The sequence below is a fragment of the Amphibalanus amphitrite genome, unplaced genomic scaffold (assembly GCF_019059575.1).
Source record: "Amphibalanus amphitrite isolate SeventyFive unplaced genomic scaffold, NRLGWU_Aamphi_draft 000306F_arrow, whole genome shotgun sequence".
NCBI lineage: Eukaryota > Metazoa > Arthropoda > Thecostraca > Balanomorpha > Balanidae > Amphibalanus > Amphibalanus amphitrite.
Genome location: NW_024881801.1, coordinates 21,648 through 41,936, shown reverse-complemented (window position 1 = coordinate 41,936; position 20,289 = coordinate 21,648). Strand labels below are relative to the sequence as shown.

Below are 20,289 nucleotides of genomic sequence, written 5' to 3'. Positions count from 1 at the left end.
CACTGGCCGCACGCGCCGCACACCGACGCTCCGTCGATGTCGGCGGCGATGGAGGGCGCGTTGCGAGCGGGGGCGCAGGTGTTGCTGAACTGATTCGGGTCCGTCCGGTCCCCGAAGGTCCACCTTCGGCGATCCGACTACGATTGTTTCCAGAAACCTGTTGGTGTTGGCTGCTGCCAAATTCCAGTTTTTGATGTGTTTTTGTTTTCTTCCTAGTTGTGCGGTTGCTGCAGATCGAAGTTGTGATTTTAAAATGCTCCTCAACGTTTTCTTTGTCGTTCAAAATCTTTAGATGCTTTGTCGAGCATTAGTTTCTATACTTCTTTTCTATTTAATATATTCTATGCTCGCTCGCGCTAATTTAAATATATGAAGTAAGCATGAACATTGGACATCTGTATCATATTGGCAAGGATTTAGTTACTGATTGTTGTCTATGAAACCACAATCAGAAACATCAATTCTATTTACTTATTATCATAAATCCCTTTTAATTTAGTTTTCTGGCTCATCGATTCACTGATTTCCAATCCTGCATACACATAGGCCCGCATCATTCATCTCTACCATCCCCGTTCCTGGCCGTTCTCAAGATCACCTTTTATTACCACCTCCTCCGCCACCCGCTGCGACCACCGGGACCGGCGGCCTCCGCAGTCGAGCAGCGTTAAACAGATGAGCGGACGCGCTGCGGCTCCCCGCAGGAGGTGCGACTGCGTTTACATATGTATGCGGCCGGTCAGGGCTGCGGCGACGGCGACGACGGGTGCGACGCCTCTTTGGCGGCCTGCTTTCATTCAGTCTCTGGAGCACTTGATGTCATGCAGGATGACTAGATTTGGCTCCAGGGTTGAGAGGTCCTGTTGAAGGTGTCTCAAAGGATTGGTGGCCTCAATGGCCCGGAGGCTGTCGGGTGTTTCAAAGGCACGCGTTCAGAATATAATTGAGTCGGAAAAGGAACGAGCTTGGCGCCTTACAGAAGGTTATGGCGGTATTTCATCACCTCTTGTCAGATGTGCAAGTCGATGGCTGCTGAAGGGCTGAAGTACGCAAGGTTGACTGTAGCGCGTCGCCACATTGAATTTCACAAATCAGCCTGGTGGTTTTGCATTATTCAGGCAGTTGTGCGGGGAGTGTCTGACTACTAACGGAATTTTCATCGAATATCTGTTGGTGGGCTGACCATGAAGCCGTTTGTCGAGGTGTGTGTGAGGAATTTGGGTGTGCTCTATCGATTCAAAGTTTAGTAGTTGGCTCACCTTTTCCATCGATCGTTATGGTCGATGTTCCCGACGTGTTTCATTAATTTCAATTAGCAGCTGTCCCTCCAACACCTGGGTTTCCATGGCAAGTATCCTCCCGTCGCATAAATCTTCACTCTGGTGAATGTGAGCTTATTGGAGCTACATGGGAATCGCTTGGAGCGTGGATAACATAACATTTAGCTACATGATTTTTTTCAGAGCGTGACTGGAAACCGTTTGTCACTGTTTAAAATTCTCTGCTAACACTGGCTTCTAAAAAAAACCTGGGTCTTTGACCTGCCTCGGTGCTAACGCCATTCGAAATGGAAGCTAATCTCTGAAACCTTTTCAAGATGTTTGGAATTAATGAGCGACTTCTTTGGGCTGAATCCCTATGCGGAGCTCCATGGCTGTTTGTTGGATGCTGCTTTTTCAGTAACATTTCCGCAGTTTGATACCGTTTCTCAGATAATTTGCCTTTCAATTTCTCGAATTTCGATGGAAACAGTCCCCCACAAAAGGGAAATCCAGATTAAACTCGTTCTATCACTTTGTGAACAATACGAAAGCAGTAACTCAACAACACTAAATTTCGCTTCGTATCTGTAGTATAGAGACGACGCGTTCAACTTCGGTAATCTTACTGTTATCCGAATAAGATCGTGTTAAACATTATGTAATACACTTGTTTATGATGCGTTTACTTAATGTTTCTGGCCGTCAAATCATTGCAGGTCTCGGATCAAGTAGCTCATTCAGACATTTGTGAATCGGACTTGTTCCTTTACATCACGGGAGCTCCTCACTTAGCCACGGGTTCCTTTGCTGACCAGGCGTCTGGGCTGTCAACGGTCCATCATTTTGGTGTGTCTTATTGTGCACTGTGCATGTCATTCCCCCAGAACTAATCCTTCGTGTACAATTGTACATCCCTGTTTCGCCTGTACAATATCCAGTGCAGACTTGGGTGGGCAGCTTTCCCCGATTACCGCAGCCGTTCTTCTAGTTCTCCATTGCACATTATGCTGGACGGTGCCCATTTGCAGTTCTTCCGACCCTGTTCTGATAGCCAACTCGTTACTTTCTACACCAAGTTGCACTCTTGCCGTGTCCCTGACACATGGAGTGGCCGGCCGGTCGCTGGCCACGGCTGGGTCATGTTTGGCCAGTGGGCTGGCCAGTGCTGTTCGTTTCGTGCCCTGAATCCCGGGTCCGTGCCCTGAATGTGTGCACCGTGACGTGCTGACTGATGTTGACCTGCTCCGTGTTTAGCGACAGTGACCGGCGGGACAGCCGCGGTGACCTGCCGTGATAAGTGGGCCTAAATTGATTACCGTGCGAAAGACGTGACGCTTGTCAGCATTCTTGGCGTGACTTTCACGATAAAACTAGTCAACAAACGCAGTAGTTCGGAAAATTGTTGGTTTGCGTGAAAAATTGTTGGTCTGTGACCACTCATGCCCGAATGAGCATTCACAGGTCTGTGTATTTTCAGCTGAAGGCTGCTGTTTACCAAATCCCATTTCTCGACGTGTTTGCTTTTTTATGTGGATAGATGTGTCTGTCTTCTACTTTTTCGGATCGCCTTTTGCTACTTGAGCCGGGAGCCCGATGGCCAATACTCCGGAATGTCGGCCGAATTCAAACGTGCTAAACGGAAACATGTTTGCATATATTTTATTGTTAAACAAATTGGTAATTCAGCACAGTTGTCCTTGCCCAGAATTGACACGTGATCCTCTCAAACTGCTTTGAGGCCGGCTGGTCAGATTAACGTCACATGTTTAATGCTACATAATTGAACAACTGGCGCGAACATGATAATGCTGATCTTGAAAGCGAATCTGCTGGAGCGTCTCAAAGCCGGCATACTGTAGGGTTTTACCAGAACTTGTCCAGAGGTCTTCGACCCGGTAATTTGGGAACTCCGTGACATTGAGCTACTCCATCTCGTCTACAACATCTGTCCTCTCTTAGGAGTTTAGGACTTGTCAAGCTGCTTTTCCGCGGTGACCGACCACGTGTGCCACCCATTCAGTGTTCAAAGAGCTCTTTGCTGGCTTAGCCGAGCTTCAAGCTGGACCATTTGAATACAGCTTAGCGGAGGTGTGATGCCTAAACGGAATTACTGAGGGATATCTGCAGCTGACGATACTGTTCAAATAACTGACCATGTCGGAACCGTATTCTGTAGTGATGTCCATGGCCCTGCAAGGACACTCTTGTCAGATGCAAAGGAAGGAGCGGCACCGCCGCGCAGCCAGGGTGCAGTCGGTGAGCCAATGTCTCGCACGCACCTCGCACCTGTCTGGCACGGATGACGACAGACATTCCTGCTGTCCACTGAGGTGGATGATGACACCCTTCCTATCAGCTGCGCCTCGTCATCGCGCGGTGGTGACGCGACGGGACGGCCCGGCGAGGGAAGGTCGGCGCCCTGACCCTATGGGATTCTTCTTAGAGACAGATGCCACCGGCGTGAACGGGCTGACTCAGCGGATCTTCTCTGAGGTGAAGGTCGTCTTGGTCAATACTGGTGAATAACGTCATGGTATGTAGGTGTCGTCTGCCGTCGCAAGCCATCTGCTCTGCCTGCCTTCATATGGGTTGTCCTTGCGGCATTTTTATCGACATTGTTGTGAGGTTTTCTATAGGTGGTTTCGGCTCCTTTGCGTTGAATGCTTAGCCATGACCGACATCGCGTTTTTTTTTGCAGACGCTTATACGCTTGCGTATTTAATATTCATATGCGAAAGAGAGCTACTCCTGTATTGCAGTTGCTGAAGGCCCTTCAGGCTCCGAGTTTTATCAATTTTACATACCATTACGTATGGAGCTATGAGCTGCCTTCATCTTTTGCGCTGCAAAAAAAAAAAAAAAAACTGGCAAACATTGTAGGGATCGGTGTATAACTCCAAATGAGGTGTGTTCTCTTACGCTAATTTTCGAAACTTGGAAGATTGTAATTACTAGCTCAACCTGTACAGTGAACACTCATAAATAATCCTGTTTTGTGTTTATTAGAAAGGAACTTGTTTGGGGCTTACTGTCCGCATCCTGCACGAAGAAAATCTCAACTTTGCTTGGTGCGTTGCGAAACTTCTTGCCGATTGGTGATAGTTGAGGGTAAACATCTTCCGCATCACGCTGTTGCACTAAGCGTCAAATGTTACTACATGTTGGATATTATTACGCCTATGATATCAGCATATCCATCCTCGGGACCAACACCCTCTGAGACACCCACACCGACTTATACCACCGTACCCGGAAGGCCGGCCACGCCAGCGGGCCCTCGTGTGACCTGCGGCGGTGGGATGCGCGCCTGAGGCCGCCCGGCTGACCCCCAGGTCACCGGAGCACGGCTGTCGGTCGAGCACGCCGTACTTTCACGCTCGACAGGCTGGATTCTGGGCGGGATGGGTGTCGGGGGAGTGAGTCTTGATGGGGGAGGTGTGGGTGAACCGCTTTTACTCTCATATCATCCCCACCGATGCCAACGCCTCGGCAACCACTGCAGCTGCTGCTGCTGCTGCTGCGGCCGTTAGGGTTACAGGGATGTTCAGTTTGTGCGTTGATCAGCATAAGACACGCCTTCTCAAGGTTCCGTCTGCGTGGTTGGGTTTCAGCATTGTGCGGTTGTCATACTTGACAGGAGAAGCAGCGCTGCGCTGAGGCCATTTGGATGCGCATCGCTGATCACACCATGGTACCCCATCCTGCGCACAGCCGCCGAAAATGGGCCACCCGGTGAATGTCAAGGCTGGCGGTGCTGGATGGTGGGACGGACGGCTGTCGCAATGTGCCGTGCCCGCTGACGGCGCCGGGGGCGGTGAGGCGGGACGGGAGGGTCACAGGCGAGCGGTGCGTCCTTCCAAGCCTGACAGAGTCGCCGCCGGCGCCGGTCAGTGTCCCGGGAGTGTCGTGTTATCAATCAGCGACTATCAGTCCGTCCGGGCTGTCGTTAGTGTTCGTGACGGCATGGCATGGCACGGCGCTGGGCGGCCTCTCGAGGGGGTGTGTCCCCCGTGCTAGTTCCCCGAGGACGGGTGTCCTCCCGGGTACAGACTAGGATCGAGGAGAGGACACCGACTGACCTGGCGAGGCCGGGACGGGTGAGGGTGCTCGGTGTCGTCATTCGACTGAGGGTGCAGGGACGTCTGTACTGGGGGTCGAACAGTGAGGACATGAGGGTCAGCGCATGCTGCGCATTATCCTGCCCATATCCTTGAGGACGCTCTTGGGTGTGTTTGAAGTGCGACCTGTGCTTTCTTTATGTCACAAGACGATGATTGAAATTTGCAGTTTAGGCTTCTAAGGTAGTTCAGTGTGTGATTTGTTTGTGGGGGACGAATTTAGCCGCATTCCATGATTGTGCTAAATGCGTCCTAAAACATTGCTTTTATGCTAAAGAAACCCTAGCGTGAACATTACGCGAGTATTTTACATCGAAGTTATGTGAAGAGGTGCGACTGAGCTGACCACTTCTATAGACTTAGACACTGAACACTGTGAACAGTAGTCTGTGCCGCATCCTTTTTGTAATTTACTGTTGGCACCAGACACCATTATTTACCACTGTTTTTGTCCAATATTCCCATGACACTATCGTGTGAATCTCAGAGTCTGACGTCTTTGTTCGCGGAATCACCCGGGCAGGACGGTCGGAGCTCGTCCCAACCAATCAGCAGCCGACCTTGATCACACCGCGGTCCTGTGTTGTACAAAACACAGCCTATACCATACCCCATTGGGCTGTGTATTAGCACTAGCGCAGCCCAGACGCACAGGGACGACCTTGCGGTATTGTTTTAGGCGGCTGGTTACCAAGCAGTCGATAATTTGAGGGCGTTAGTGCCTCCGAAGTTTAGACATTGTGAGTGTCAGTGTGCTGAGGTGCCGATAGTAGTAATGACTGCATGGCCTTACACATTATACACAAAGGTTTGATGCATCGTATCGCCCTTGTAGCTATTCGTCCGACAACAAAGGGTCTGTTTTTGTTCGAGATGCCGCGCTCGCGGAGCTCCATAAAGCTTTGTTTTGGCTTGTTAGCTGTTGGTGTTAGAGTTGTATAAGTTCACTTATTGTGGGAATAAACCAGTATAACGCCTTTGGGGCGACTAACGGAGCGAGCGAGAGGGTGAGCCTTGCACGTGCGAAATTTCGAGGGGGTACCTCCAGTTGACTTGTGCACGGCACCCTACTAACCGGTCTCTAGCGATGTGCCGAATTTGAGCACAATCGGCCCAGCCGTTCTCGAGATCTGGAAGCGGCACCCTGCACGTGCGCACGTGCAAAATGGGTCCCAACTGACTTTTGCACGGCACCCTACTAACCGGTCCCTAACCATGTACCAAATTTGAGCGCCATCGGTCCAGCCGTTCTCGAGATCTGGAATCGACCCCTGCACGTGCGCACGTGCAGCAGCACCCCAACTCTGGCACATGGGTATGCATTGCCTAGTGGGTGCCTACCTACATGCCAACTTTCAGCGCAATCGGCCAAGTAGTTACGGAGATATTGCAACAATTAAAAAAGTGACACCTCTTCGTTTTGCACGTGGCACGTGCATAAGGGATCACCCACATGCATCGGGAATAGTCCAATACTTGGTAGAAGGAATGAAGCTACCCTACAAAAATTACCGCGTGTAAATCGGTCAAGTGGTTGCTGAGATATAAGCCTCGCAAAAGCGTGACCACGGCCGGCCGGCCGGCCGGCCGGCCGGCCGCTCATACTCAGAAATTTCCGTTAATCTAAGGAAAGAGTACGCTCGCTTCGCTCGCTCCGTAATCAACTGACTAAACTTGTTAGGTGAGCTACAGACATGGAAATTATTACGCCTTTACTGTTTCTTTTGCCATCAAATGTGAACTCATTGTCTCGAGTACGTTTGGTATAAGCCATAGCCCCACTGAGTGCTGATGAACAGACGTGATACGGCCTCCGGAAGCATGCCGTCGTATTTGCCATCATTGTATAGAGTCAATGGGAGTGTCTGCACACATCAACGGTAAACATCGTCCGGCTGACCGTATTGGATATCGATAAGCCACTCACGAGCAGCGTGTATCTTGCCTGTGGGACTAGCTCCGCCCCCTGTCAAAGCGTCCTGCTCCGTCTAAAGGGGGGGGGAGGACCGCTTACCGGACACGGGAATGAGGAGTTAATACGAATGAGTGGTGAAGCCAGCACTGCTGGTATCAGTCGTCAGTGCAGATGTCCGTCCCTATCACCGCCGCCCTACCCAGTCTGGCCGGATGCCAGCCCGTGCCTCCCGACCTGTCGGGTCGGCCGGCGCGGTGAGTGGGTGGGTTCGGCCGGTGTGGCGGCTCTTTGGCACGACTTTCACATTGTAGGTGGATGTGCCGGCCCCGTGGTGTAACGGTTAGCACTCAGGACTCTGAATCCTGCGATCCGAGTTCAAATCTCGGCGGGACCTTGCCTTTTGACCTCGTGTCAAGGTCAAATGGGTTGGTAGCAGGGATGCGGAGCCGGAGCCGCCGGAGCCGGCATATTTTGCCCGGAGCCGGAGTCGGAGCTGTGAAACAATATAGCCCGGAGCCGGAGCCGGAGTCGGAGCCGCCAAAAAGGGGGGCGACTCCGGCTCCTTTTCTTAAGAGGAAACAATTATTTACCTAGTTCGGTTTGACAGTTCAAGGCGTAAAACAATGTGGTATTCAAAATAGCCTTGTTATACAAATACAGAAGCAACGTGTACCAATCCCATCGCCTTTTTTCTTCCACCCGTATTTAATTGATCGCATGGGGGATGTACTGAGTAGAAGCCGGAGCCGGAGCCGCCGGAGCCGGAGCCGCCGGAGCCGGATCATTTTACTCGGAGCCGGAGCCGGAGCCGGAGCCGCCATGACATTTCACCCGGAGCCGGAGCCGGAGCCGGAGCCGATTTTTTTCTCCGGAGCCGGAGCCGGAGCCGGAGCCGTCTGAAATTTCCACGGCTCCGCATCCCTGGTTGGTAGTTTTGGACTTAGCTACCCTACTATCTTTGGAAATGAGATGAAGTCTTGAATTATTGCATAACGCTGTAACTTAGCTGATCATTACACAGAAGACGATTTTGCTTAAACCAGCATCTTTTCCTGAATATTAAATGCGATTTGATTGTCCGAGAACCGCATGAAGTGATGTGAAAGGCTAGTCATTAGGTGGTAAAAATGGCCTCAATGCCTGTTTGCTTGCGAGTGGCAAACTGAAGGCAAGCAATGGGGTACCTAATGCGGAACTAAGTGGACCCCATAGTCCCCCGACCCCCGTATGTACTCTACAGCCTTACATTTTTTACAGTGCACCAATTTAGTGGTTGGGAGGGAGCAATATAAATAAGACGCCCGCCTCCCCGCAAAAAAACATTTGTTTCATACACTGTTTAGTGTTTTTGATCGTCACTCGCCTAACATCGGGACAAAGTTATGCAAATGCTATAAGAGATGCACGCCACTAGAACGATTTGTATAAACTTAGTGTGTTTTGCAAAGAAGCTTTTGAAGTGTTTTTTATCCATAGTTTAGCTGCTGCTGCTGCCGAGAGTTTCGCCGAGTTTTAGTTCGTGAGATTGTTCGTGCGGCCCCGTGGTGTAACGGTTAGCACTCAGGACTCTGAATCCTGCGATCCGAGTTCAAATCTCGGCGGGACCTCGTGGTTTTGCGAGGTCACACGAGTGCCAAGGAATGTTCTAAAGTGCAAGCCCCTTCATTTTGCGTACCCCATTGTTCTTATCGGAATGCATGCGGTTGCGTGTGGCCCGTATCTGTGCTGCGCACCTTACCCCATTTCGGATTAGCGAACTGTGGTGTCGATGACTTCCCTGAGCTGACGGATGACTTCTGTCGACACGCAACCATGACTGACATTAATTTTCATTGCCCATTGTGCTGTCTGCTCGCCTCACTTCTAACTGGCATGTTTCGTACCCGCGGGACCGTTTTGACCGTTTTCTGAAAAAAGTCTTCCCGCGCAGAAGTCACCCGTCCTTCATCTTCACGTCAGGTGAGGACTTATCCCCAGAGTCCTTCTCCGGTGTCAGTGCCACCAACCTGACCAAAGCCGCCATCAACCGGGCCGTGACGAGCTCGTCTGTCGTCGGGAGAGACTCGCCCGTCCCGCTGGCGCTGAAGATGTCGTCAGCGCGAGCTCAGCAGCCTATAGCTGACGCAGAGTCCTGATGGTGACGGTGGTCCTTGACTCCTTCATCGCTGATCCCAGAGATGGACGCTGACTGGTGACTTACAGTTCAAATGATTGGTTGTGGGCTTGCCGAAGCTTTGTATAAAATCGGTGAAATCTGTTTGCCCGGTCGCTTGGTAATGCATGAACGTGAATAGTGTTATCGGCGTTATCAGCGAATATGAATGAGCATTATTGCACAGATCGTCTCCTTGCATCCTTGGTAATTAAACAGCTGTCTAGTTATGTAACTATGTGCCAAAACTCAGCCTTTCGTGAGGGAAAGGTAGAAAATCTGCCGCCCTGTCTGCTTAATTTATGGTTCATCCGCAGGGTTACTTTCCAATATCAGTCCGTCGCAGCAAACTTGTCACGTGCTGCAGTCGAGAGAAACTCCATTAACTGATCATTTCGTGATTATTGTCGCCTCGGGGACGGCTGTGTGCTGTGCCGCTACTCTAGACGTCCAAAATCTCGACACATCTCTCCCGGCATCTGTCCGCAAGGCAGTAGGAAGAGTAAAGCGAATGCCGGTGGCTTTCTACTTTCTGCACGCTCCGAATCTGCTGACTACTTACCCCAAAACCTCATCCCGCACTTACCGTCCACTCTTGAAGCCTTGTTCCTGCGTTCCTTTCGGGACTGCGATGGTGATAAGCACCCAGTGCGGGCTTCTGTAGCCTGGTTTGGTGTCCAATATCCATTGATTGCAATGTCCTGTCTACCGGTCTCCGTCTCCCGTTGCTACTGGCCGGTTGTCGGCAGCCACAGTCGGATACCACCACTGCGGTCCTGCTGTGAGCACGGAGCAATGAGCACCCTCAGCTCTCACTCTCAGCTGCGTGGTCGTGTCGCTGCAGCTGCGATAAAAACGCCGATGGATGTCCCTCAGACTGGCTCACCTGCCGGCCGCGGCGGTAGCGCCGTGGTTTCTCGACAAGTGGTGCAGGCCAAGGTTTGCCTGTTGTGAGAGAGACAATAGACTCTATCTGTGAGCAGTGCTATATGAGTGATTGTCATGACCTGGCACATTTATCTGTTGTATGGATGTGTTGTGCTCATTGATGGACTGCTAATGAAGAGCTGAGAATTGACGCACATTATCGTAAGACATTTGATAGGGAATGCTTCAATTCCGCAGTGATTTCAGCGAGGGCCCTCGCCCCTCATCATTTAACAATCGATAACTGCTTAATCGGTGAATAGTACTTGCTGCCTATCGAAATAGTTGATTTCGCTGTGAATTTTGTGGTTGAGCTCGAGCTGATCCCGAACTGATGACCTGTGACGAACTCGGGGCGTGGGTCCGTGGCGAAACGTCGGAACCAGGACAGAACCATGGGGAAACCGTCCCACTCGCGGTGTCTGAGAGACGCCCGAGACCGATCGACATTCTCCTTCTGTCGTGGGCCGGGTCAGGAATGTGAGAGGTGCCGGTGGGCAATCCTGGAGCCACAGTAGCCTGTCGGGGTGACAGTCCCGGCTCGGCGTGACACGGACCCGTCCAGCGCCCCGCGCCGGCGCGGTGTCGAGCGACTTTCCAGTTAGTTTTTGTCGATTTGATGTGTCGCTTGATGAGCCCACTGGCTCCATTAGCCCTCCCGTTTCTAAGTTTGTGTGTCATGAGGCGTGTGAAGTGTTCTGATTTGCTGCTACCAGTTAATGAATGTAGGCTTACGTAAATTTACGTTCGTTCCTCGTTAGGTGCCACCGTTCAAAATATATGTCTTTACAAAAATATCGCCTGGATAAATTTAACTACAGTCTTACAACATCTTCAAATCTCACTTTGTAAGTACTTAACTTTATGTGTTTCCGTTGAAATGATTGTACTCAGACTTTTCATTGCACTGATTCCAACCCTTTACCTCGTCCGTCTGTCTCCGCGGATCGCTCCGATCCGTGTCGAATGGCGCGCCGGTCGGTCTGGTCGGTGGTGCGCGTGGTCGGGCGTGACCGATCGGTCAGCAGGGGTCACCGGGACGTCCGACATGGCAGGAACATCGGGCACGCCTGCCGGCTTGTTAGTGGGCTGCTGGCGGAACACTTTCTCTCCACGGAGAGGCGGCGGTATCGTCTGAGATGCAAGGCGGGCGGCCGCCGGCGCGGTCGTACCGGACCGCTCTGGGACTGATATCTGATCCGGTCACGGCGGTACGGTTGCACGGCACCGGTCAGGGGGCGGTTTAGTGCGGACCCGAGGCAGCATTGGAGGCGATGGGAGGGAATGGCCACCGCCCGCGGTTGTGGGCGTCGTCCCGTGCAGCGCTAACGAAAAGGAGAGGGCGCAATAGGTGTTGCAGAATCGTTGTTTGGGGAGAATGAGTCCCCGCGAGCGACTGAAACTAGCGGAGTTTCATGTGCTGCTGGGCTGTTGTTATTCAGATGGGTTCGTCGGAGTTACTGACTGCAAGGCTGATGGGTTTACACAATGCTGAATGAAATATACTAAATAGCTGAAGCTGATGTGGCGACAGCATTGTTGTAGGGTGCTGTGTAAAGCGAGGCGTGTCGCACAGCCTTGCTCCATCCTGCACCCTCACAGTTTACACTAATTGAAACCTTGCAAAATCCTATTCGCCACGCTCATCGTGTGACGGACGGGCGGCCCGGCCCGCACGCATGTACAATAATAAAGTTGATTGACGCTGCGCTTTGCAGTGCCCAGCCGGCCGCCCTGCGTCCTACATTCACGCGTGTCGGTCAGCGTCCCAGTTTCGTACACGTGTGTGTCATCATATATAAAGTCCTGTATCTGACGCCAATACAATCCAGTTCACCAGCAGACGTCTTTGCTGAAGGTAAGGGCTAAAGGCCCCGCTGACATTTGGTGGCAGCGGTGGCTGGGGTATCTATTACCCCCCCCCCCTCCCCCAACCCGGACCCATGTCCCGTTGTGTATAGTTAAATTCTAGGTAGAAAGGTCTTAAATTCTGTTATTTTTGTCGTATAGAAATCTCTCTTCTCATATTTGGTTTTATACTTAAAAAATATCTCTCTCTGGTCTTACCATGCCGGTCGATCATACCCAACCAGTTTCTAGCCTTAACATTCACCAAATTTCGACATTCATACCAATTTATGACGGTTCATTCCCGATTCAAGATTTTTTGCAAGAAGTCCGTGACGCTAAAACCATGGGTTCCTGGCCCGACAGCGTCACCCTCAAAGTAGCTAAAACAAAACTGGACAGTAAAATGGCCGAACTGGTCCGAAACCGTCATGACTTGAATCATGCTCCCACCTTTGAAGAATTCGCTACTCGCCTGACATCCGCGATCAACTCTGATCGCCCCGTATCATCCCGTTTACAAGATCTAATGACTTGCACACAACATCCGCAAGAGTCCGTCGATGCGTATGCATTCCGACTCAGAAACAAAACCAAATGTTTGACCGAATGGGACGCTACCCCCGAAACCAAACAGCTAAAAAACCGAACCGCAGCAGCAGCTTTCGTCAAAGGCTTAAAACCAAGCCTACGTCAGCTGGTCTTGCCACAAAACCCATCCGATTTTGATGCCGCCATAGCTTTGGCAAGAACCCAAGAATTAAATTGTGTGTTCCTTCCATCTTCGGACACATCTGCTACACATTCTGTGTCGGCCACGGAGTTAAACTCGGACGTGGTTCAGCAGTTGCAGCACCGTGTGGCCAGCCTCGAGCTCGCCGCCTCCCAAACCCCTCAGCGGGGGAGAGGACGACAGCCCTTCCGGCGAAACTTTCGCCAGCGTGGGTCGTTTCCCAATCGTGGTCGTGGCTATTCAACGCCACCGTCATATACTCACCAGCGAAACGCATACCCAGCTCGCCAACGTCATTCTTCCTATCGTCCTCCCTCGTATTCACAGCACCAACAACGCTGTTCAGATCACTGTCACTCATCGAGGGACCGCTATGATCGTTATCGCCGCTCATCAAGGTCTCACTCTCGGGACCGACGGTACCGATCTTATTCAAGGTCGCAATCCCGATCTCCGGATCGGAGGGGATCGAGTCACTCCCGACGGAGTCCATCCCCAAACGGCAACCGCTCGCGACGCTAAATGGGACTACAGCGTTCGCGAGCGTGGCAGCTGATAATTCAGGTACACGCCCTCGTCCACCAATCCTGGAAATCTCTGTTAAGGACCAACCTGGTTCAGCCTTATATGACACCGGATCCAGTATCTGCCTCATTAGCAACAAGTTCTTTCAATCGTGCAGTATTTCGAGTCCACTTGAAAAGTCATCACTATCTATTTTAGGAGTTACCGGTACCCCAATTCAGATTTTAGGTCATTGTCAAATACCAATCCACGTGTCTGACCGTACTATTCAGCATACTGTTTATGTTCAAGGTACGGCATCAGTAAAAATCTTCTTAGTGATCGTGGATCCAATTTCACTTCAAAACTCATGCAATCCATTTGTAAGCTTCTGGGTGTCAAACGCATCCTTTCATCTCCTCGTCATCCACAGGCCAACGGCCGTGTGGAACGACTGCATGCTACTATAGCAAATATCTTATCTCATTTCGTCGATCCATCCCAAAAGAATTGGGACGAAGTTCTGCCCATGGCTCTTTTAGCCATTCGGTCTTCCATCAACCGTTCTACCGGTGAAACTCCCGCTCAGATATTCACTGGTCGTGATGTACTTCTTCCATTGGACGTCGATGCTCAACTGCCCTTTGATCCTTTTGCCTCCATTGATTCCTACCGTGACTTGCTCCATAAACATTTGTCGGCACTTCATGACGTGGTGCGCGACAACAATGAGGCCGCCATCTTGGCGCAAGAACGATCCCATCCAACCCAATCCAATCCTCCGTCCATCCATGAAGGCATGCTGGTGTACCTTCACAATCCTCAATTCAAACCTGGACTCACCCGCAAGCTTCAAAAGTTAAACAAAGGTCCATACAGAGTGCTGCATTTGACTAGTCCCGTCAATGCACGTATCCAGCATCTGGAAAATCCCGGTGACGTGCAACTCGTGCACGTCAACCGATTAAAAAAATTCACCGAGGACAACCCCTTCAATGCTCAGAAACCTCCTGTGGCTCACAGTGGTGAATCTGCTACACGTTCCGTAGGCGAAGCTACCCCAGGCAGCAATACTGGCGAGAACACTCCCATTACGCTGCTGGCCGACCCAGGGACCCATGCAGACCCTCAACCCGAAAGACCGCAGGAACAGAGAGAGGTTCTAGAAAGAATGCCACCGCAGCGACGGTTTGAATTGGCAGAAATGGAGGAAATTTACAATGCCCGAGGACCAGCGATGGCACAAGCTCCACCGCATTATAATCTAAGGCCAAGAGCCAACTTACGGGCACCTCCAAGATATGGTCAGTAACGTAACTGCCAGTTACATAAAAAAAAAGCTCTCGTCCTTGTGCTGAAAAAAGTGAGAATTGAGAAAGAATATATTATAGAGCTCCGGTACCGTAAGAGAGTAAAGGAGAAAAAGTCTCAGATAGAGCTCAAGAATAGCCAAGGACAAAGATTGTTGTAGGTACCTGTACATATGGAAGCGCTTCCCTTTTGTATATATCCCTATAGTAATAAGTACCTATAGTTAAGAATTCATGTTGCAATAAAATTGCAATGCAAAGACATGCAATGAAATGACATGAAATGACATGCAATGTCTTGAATATGGTGTTTTGTGTGACAATGTTCTTCGCATTTTTTGTGACATTATTTTGACATTTGGAAATCTAGCTCCTTATGGCGTTACTTGACACTTCAGCCTTGTTCTGTCCACAGATACCAATCTTCGAGATTGCGGGTACAATTATGCACCTCGTCTGATTTTGGATCAATGAACATACATAAAACCAAACAACTACCTACCGGACTCCGCCAAAAGCATAAGCCTTGTTATTATACTTAACTGCTACATACCCGAACGATAACGATAATGGTTCGGTAGGAAACTTTATATTCCCCCCTCCCACCCAATTCATACTTTTGATCACAAATAGGTGCTGCTCATGCTTGTGGCACCAAAGAGAACGACATCGGACGCTGCCTCTGATTGTACCCGCCAACAGAAAGGTAACCGAGTAAGTAAATCAAAATTATTTGCATATTAGCGCCCCTTTCACCACCAACGATACGTACCTATCCCTCTCCACATCCAAAATATGTCCTAGGATAGAATCCGTAGTATCGGTCGACGGATGTCACTCATGTCCGTTGGCTGCAAAAAAATCGTCCTACGTGCCAAATCCCTTTGTTCGTCAGGACCCGCATCCGTTTCCTTCAACGCTATCCCGCTGTCCACTAGAACCGTTTCACTCACTACTGAAGACTCCCTCATTACCATCGAATTTATTACTTCCCAACAATGCCACAAAGAGAGAATTTGTCTATCTCATCGATCAATAAAAAGCTGTGAACCCATTTCTTTTTGTTTAGATGCTCCCATCTTGAACCTTACGCAACGTAATGAAACCTCTGTTCAACACACAGCTCTTACACACTCCCGTGGTCTTTTCGACTCTATGACCACAACCTCCATTGGCACATCTATCAAAAACTACGTCATCTCGTTTTTAGCCATTCTGGCTGGTATTTTTACCCTCTCTTTCGTAATCACTCTTTTTAAACGTTAATTTTCTTCAAACTTCCCCGTTATCATGTTTCGCTTCCGCCAGGCTCTTCAAGCCTGATTATATACAATGTACCACAGTGCGACCGTGCCACGCCCGGCCGGCGCCCCGATACATCTACAACTTCGAGGATCTTCACATTATCATGTAAGCGGAAGTGCAACATGGTGAGGCCAAAATTTTGCTCCCTTCTAAGCCTCACGTTTTTGATTGTACATTTTGGTTGCTTGTGTCACATGATGCTTATTGTCACTTGAACGTCACGCACCATGGTTCATAAAGAAGACACGGCCAAGTGCCGTCCACATACCCATATGCAAATATGATGGTATGTATTGTCTTGCTTGTCAAATGTGTATCCTTGTATTACTTGTAAATCGTGTGTACTTGTATCGCTGGCCAATTGTTCTTGTATATTTTGCTTCACTATAGTTTGTAGATTTGTCCAAACGTAAAAAGTCGGATACAGGCATTACCACTTCTTCCAAGTTCCCAACATCTCACTACCTAACCATTTATCTCAACACCCCTCGAGTCACAATAGGTATAGGTTGTCAGCCGCTTTGCACAACGATGTGTCAGTTATGGTCACAGGTTTCCATCTTCGCGTATCCATCTGGACAAGGGCCCAGTCCAGCCGCGAAGACCTGCACTGGTCGACATCCGTCTGTTCCTGCCATCGAGATTCCCCTGTTGGTTCTCCAGCCACATCAAGCAGCAGTCTTCTAACGCCGACGCCGTCTACACACCCGCCTCATCAACACGGCACGGTGTACCGGTGGACCGAACTCTCTACGCCACGTCACCACACTCGTGGCAGCGCCTTCCTGCAGGCATCCGGCTACAACATCACCTGACGTCGCCGTCACCTCTCTGGTGACCTCACTATCACCATCTCGGGCGATATCAGGATACCAGCCGGCCGCCGCTGTACTCCAGCACCAAGCGCTGGCCACTCCAGAGGCGCACATACGAGTACCTACGGTCCATCTACATTCTACGGCGTCCGAGAATATTTCTGCTGCTCACCATGATGCCTGGCGAACCGATGGGATCTCTACCTGATGCTGCTTTCGATGTCGATCTCCAACAATGCATACCTGTGCATCATACTATCATGTCTTGTTGCAAGTGTTCATTGACGCCTCCTATTGTCGGCTCCCGGGGAGGGTGAGATAATGTCGCACAGCCTTGCTCCATCCTGCACCCTCACAGTTTACACTAATTGAAACCTTGCAAAATCCTATTCGCCACGCTCATCGTGTGACGGACGGGCGGCCCGGCCCGCACGCATGTACAATAATAAAGTTGATTGACGCTGCGCTTTGCAGTGCCCAGCCGGCCGCCCTGCGTCCTACATTCACGCGTGTCGGTCAGCGTCCCAGTTTCGTACACGTGTGTGTCATCATATATAAAGTCCTGTATCTGACGCCAATACAATCCAGTTCACCAGCAGACGTCTTTGCTGAAGGTAAGGGCTAAAGGCCCCGCTGACAGGCGTTACGTCAGGCAAAAGTGACAAGTTTATCCACTATGCATAGCAAAAAGCTCACTACCGCGTTGGCTAGATTTGGTTTGGTTGTGCGTGTTTGCTACATTTAGAGCCTTATCGCTGGAGAGCAATAGAGGCTTATTTGTTCTACCTAATTTTTACAATTACAGTTAAAGAACCAGATTTAATGCAAAATTGATGTCTTGATGTAATCCTCATGCCTGTCAAGTATTGGTCCATTTTCATCGCACGGATGCTTGGCTATAGTATTATGGATGGATCTGAAATTGTGAGTGCTGTCTGTCGCTTCGTGACGCAGGCTCACAACTTGATAACGTTTTCTATTTGATTTATAGACATACTGGCGTGCGTCGGAATGCGATAGATTGTCGGTGATCAAACACTGGCATTTCGGCGCTTCAGGATAGGGTCGCCGGCTGCCGGTTTTGTGACGGTTCGGCCGGCGGGGGGTGTTGAAATCGGGAGCGATGCGACGTGACGGGTCCGGTTGTGTGGGATGTGCCCCAAAGCGACCGCTCTGGCTGAACGGTTCCGTCATCGCCGAGCCTGTGTCTTGCATTTGATGAGGCTTATCACTGGTTTACTTTCGGCGCCAGTTACCAATGGGCGCTTTTTTTTTGCTCGGGTTCAAAGTTCTGCTGATCCGCTGCGGCTGATATACTGGCTGATAAGTGCACTTTGGTTGTGTTTCCCGTAAAAGATACAACTGAGCGGAGTTGGCGTTTCATTTCTGCTTCTTTTTGTTTCAGATTGTGGAAGAAGGCCAAGTACTGTCCTATCTGCTTCAAATGCTATAACAAGAAGCCGGAAGACTTGGGCATGGTCACTTGCTCGACGTGCAACAAATGGGTCCATAAAGGTAAGCGGCTGTCTGGTGTTGATTGGGCCGCCTGTTTTCTATCTCTCTTATTGGTTGATTGTTTTTAATATTTTTGATATTTACTAATTATTAAAGTACCTATTGAACCATGCATGCAAATTATTTCTTTTCACAAGGTCATCAGCTGGTGAATATTTTGATATCACGTCACCTATTAATTAGCGATTATTGCCATCTCGCATCTTTATAGCCTGATTATAATGACACGTAATCGATTCTTTTATTGGCCGCTTTGCCGGCTATACACGGCTAACGGGACCCGATCAAGTTTCTCTGCAGCCGGCATCTTCGATAGGCTGGACTGATAGTAATTGTCTCCTGGTGCACCGTTAGACGGTGGACCCGCCGGGGGTGGCCCGCTGAATATTGAATCGGTCCCTGAACTCGTCCGCCTGGTCCGGTTGGCAAGTGGTAGTGAAATTGGACGGATACAAAAACCTGGCTGCTCTTTTTCCACTTTCTGGGTCATTTTCTCACATTGCATAAATTTTGCGGTGCCGCCTTAGCAAATTTTTTGCCGAGAGCGGACCATTCTGGTCGGCTCTTTTCGCTGGTTATAATTCAGTATTGCTCAATTTCAGGATTCTGCAATTAAAATCTCTAGCTCATTTCTCGCGACACAAATTAATATTTCATCGAACCAGTATGATGTCACATCCGGAAGGCTGTGATCTCAGGGCATTTGCGTGCACGTCGGTGTGTTTCCAAAACTGGTGGCGGCTGCATTGCACAGTCTCGTGCGGAACTGCGGCCAGACCTCCACACCAGTCGTGGCAGAGGTGAAACTCGGCTGACAGCTGACCTGCTGCCAATGAAACGGACGGTGTGCAACAGTAGCACGGAAAACTCTACCGCAATGCACGCGGACGGCTGCAATACACTTGCATTACCCTGGAGTGTAGTAGTGCACTACTACCAGGAAACACAGAGGGGCTGGGTTCGGCGCAAAATGGAAGGATGAATAATGAGAGCACTGGAAAATGACAGAGCTAGTGGAGAGTCAAACACAGAAGTGCTCCGTCAAGATGCGCTGATATGCATTTATCGCTTTTTTTATTTGAAGTTCGCCGTGGTCTGAATTCGGCTACCTATTGTCAGTCATCAATCAGCATGTGACAATCGTTTAACGAAGATCGCAAGACTGCTTGAATTGATAAAATCGAACTGGGAGTAGATTTTATTTGATAACCGATAGGGACGTGCTCACTGCTCATTTCTTACGGATTTTGATATGCAATAAAGTTGCATGCATCATCAATTCCGCCGTTTGACAGGTGAGCGAACCAGAATGCCTTTTGATTTTCTGAAGGAATAACACAAATCGTCTTGCAACAATTACGCTGGAATAGTGGCCTGTTTCTTGCTGTTATTCGCACTGTCTCGTGAAGTAATACCGATTTCATTAGTCGCTACTTCTAAGCCTTTCAGTTACATAATTGCCTTTGCCAAACCACTCTCTACTTCCCGCTCTTATGTCTGGTTTGGTAATCTGCTGAAAGTGCAAGCAGTCTCCGGCAGTTCGGGGCAGTCTGTACAGGGTACAGCTACCGCTAGTCAATGTTTCTCATTGGTCGTGTAACGGGACACTGATCACAGACTCTTCTGCAGACGCGGTCGGGAGTGAACGCTACACTCATTTGATGTCAACCGGGCCATTACGATAAAATTGATGCGCTCAGCCCTCAGCGAAAGTTGTTGCGGAATTCGGTCCAGTTTCGCAAATAGCCCTGGTTTGATTATGTCTGATTTTGGGTCACCGCTCTTTGAAGTCAGATACACAATCATCTACCCCACCTCTACTGATATGAACGAGATGCTTCTCTGCCGAGTCCCACTCATTATGGTGCCCCGATAACTAGGTTGC

General features: G+C 49.9%; 1 protein-coding gene, 1 long non-coding RNA gene and 2 other non-coding genes across 4 annotated transcripts in view; all 4 read left to right on the top strand.

The window, feature by feature from the left end:
• The window catches only part of LOC122388018 (mucin-5AC-like), a 94,556-nt gene that overhangs the window by 62,653 nt on the left and 11,614 nt on the right, over positions 1-20,289 (top strand). The window contains exon 13 of the mRNA XM_043378755.1: positions 18,295-18,404. Within this exon, the coding sequence (XP_043234690.1) occupies positions 18,295-18,404 (110 nt within the window). The remainder of the gene's footprint in view (positions 1-18,294; positions 18,405-20,289) is intronic.
• Positions 7,618-7,689, top strand: Trnaq-cug. Its single transcript has one exon. It is a non-coding gene; the product is annotated as a tRNA-Gln (tRNA).
• On the top strand, positions 8,831-8,902 carry Trnaq-cug. The gene has a single exon. It is a non-coding gene; the product is annotated as a tRNA-Gln (tRNA).
• On the top strand, positions 11,947-17,484 carry LOC122388020. The gene is made up of 2 exons (XR_006257722.1): positions 11,947-12,232; positions 15,185-17,484. It is a non-coding gene; the product is annotated as an uncharacterized LOC122388020 (long non-coding RNA).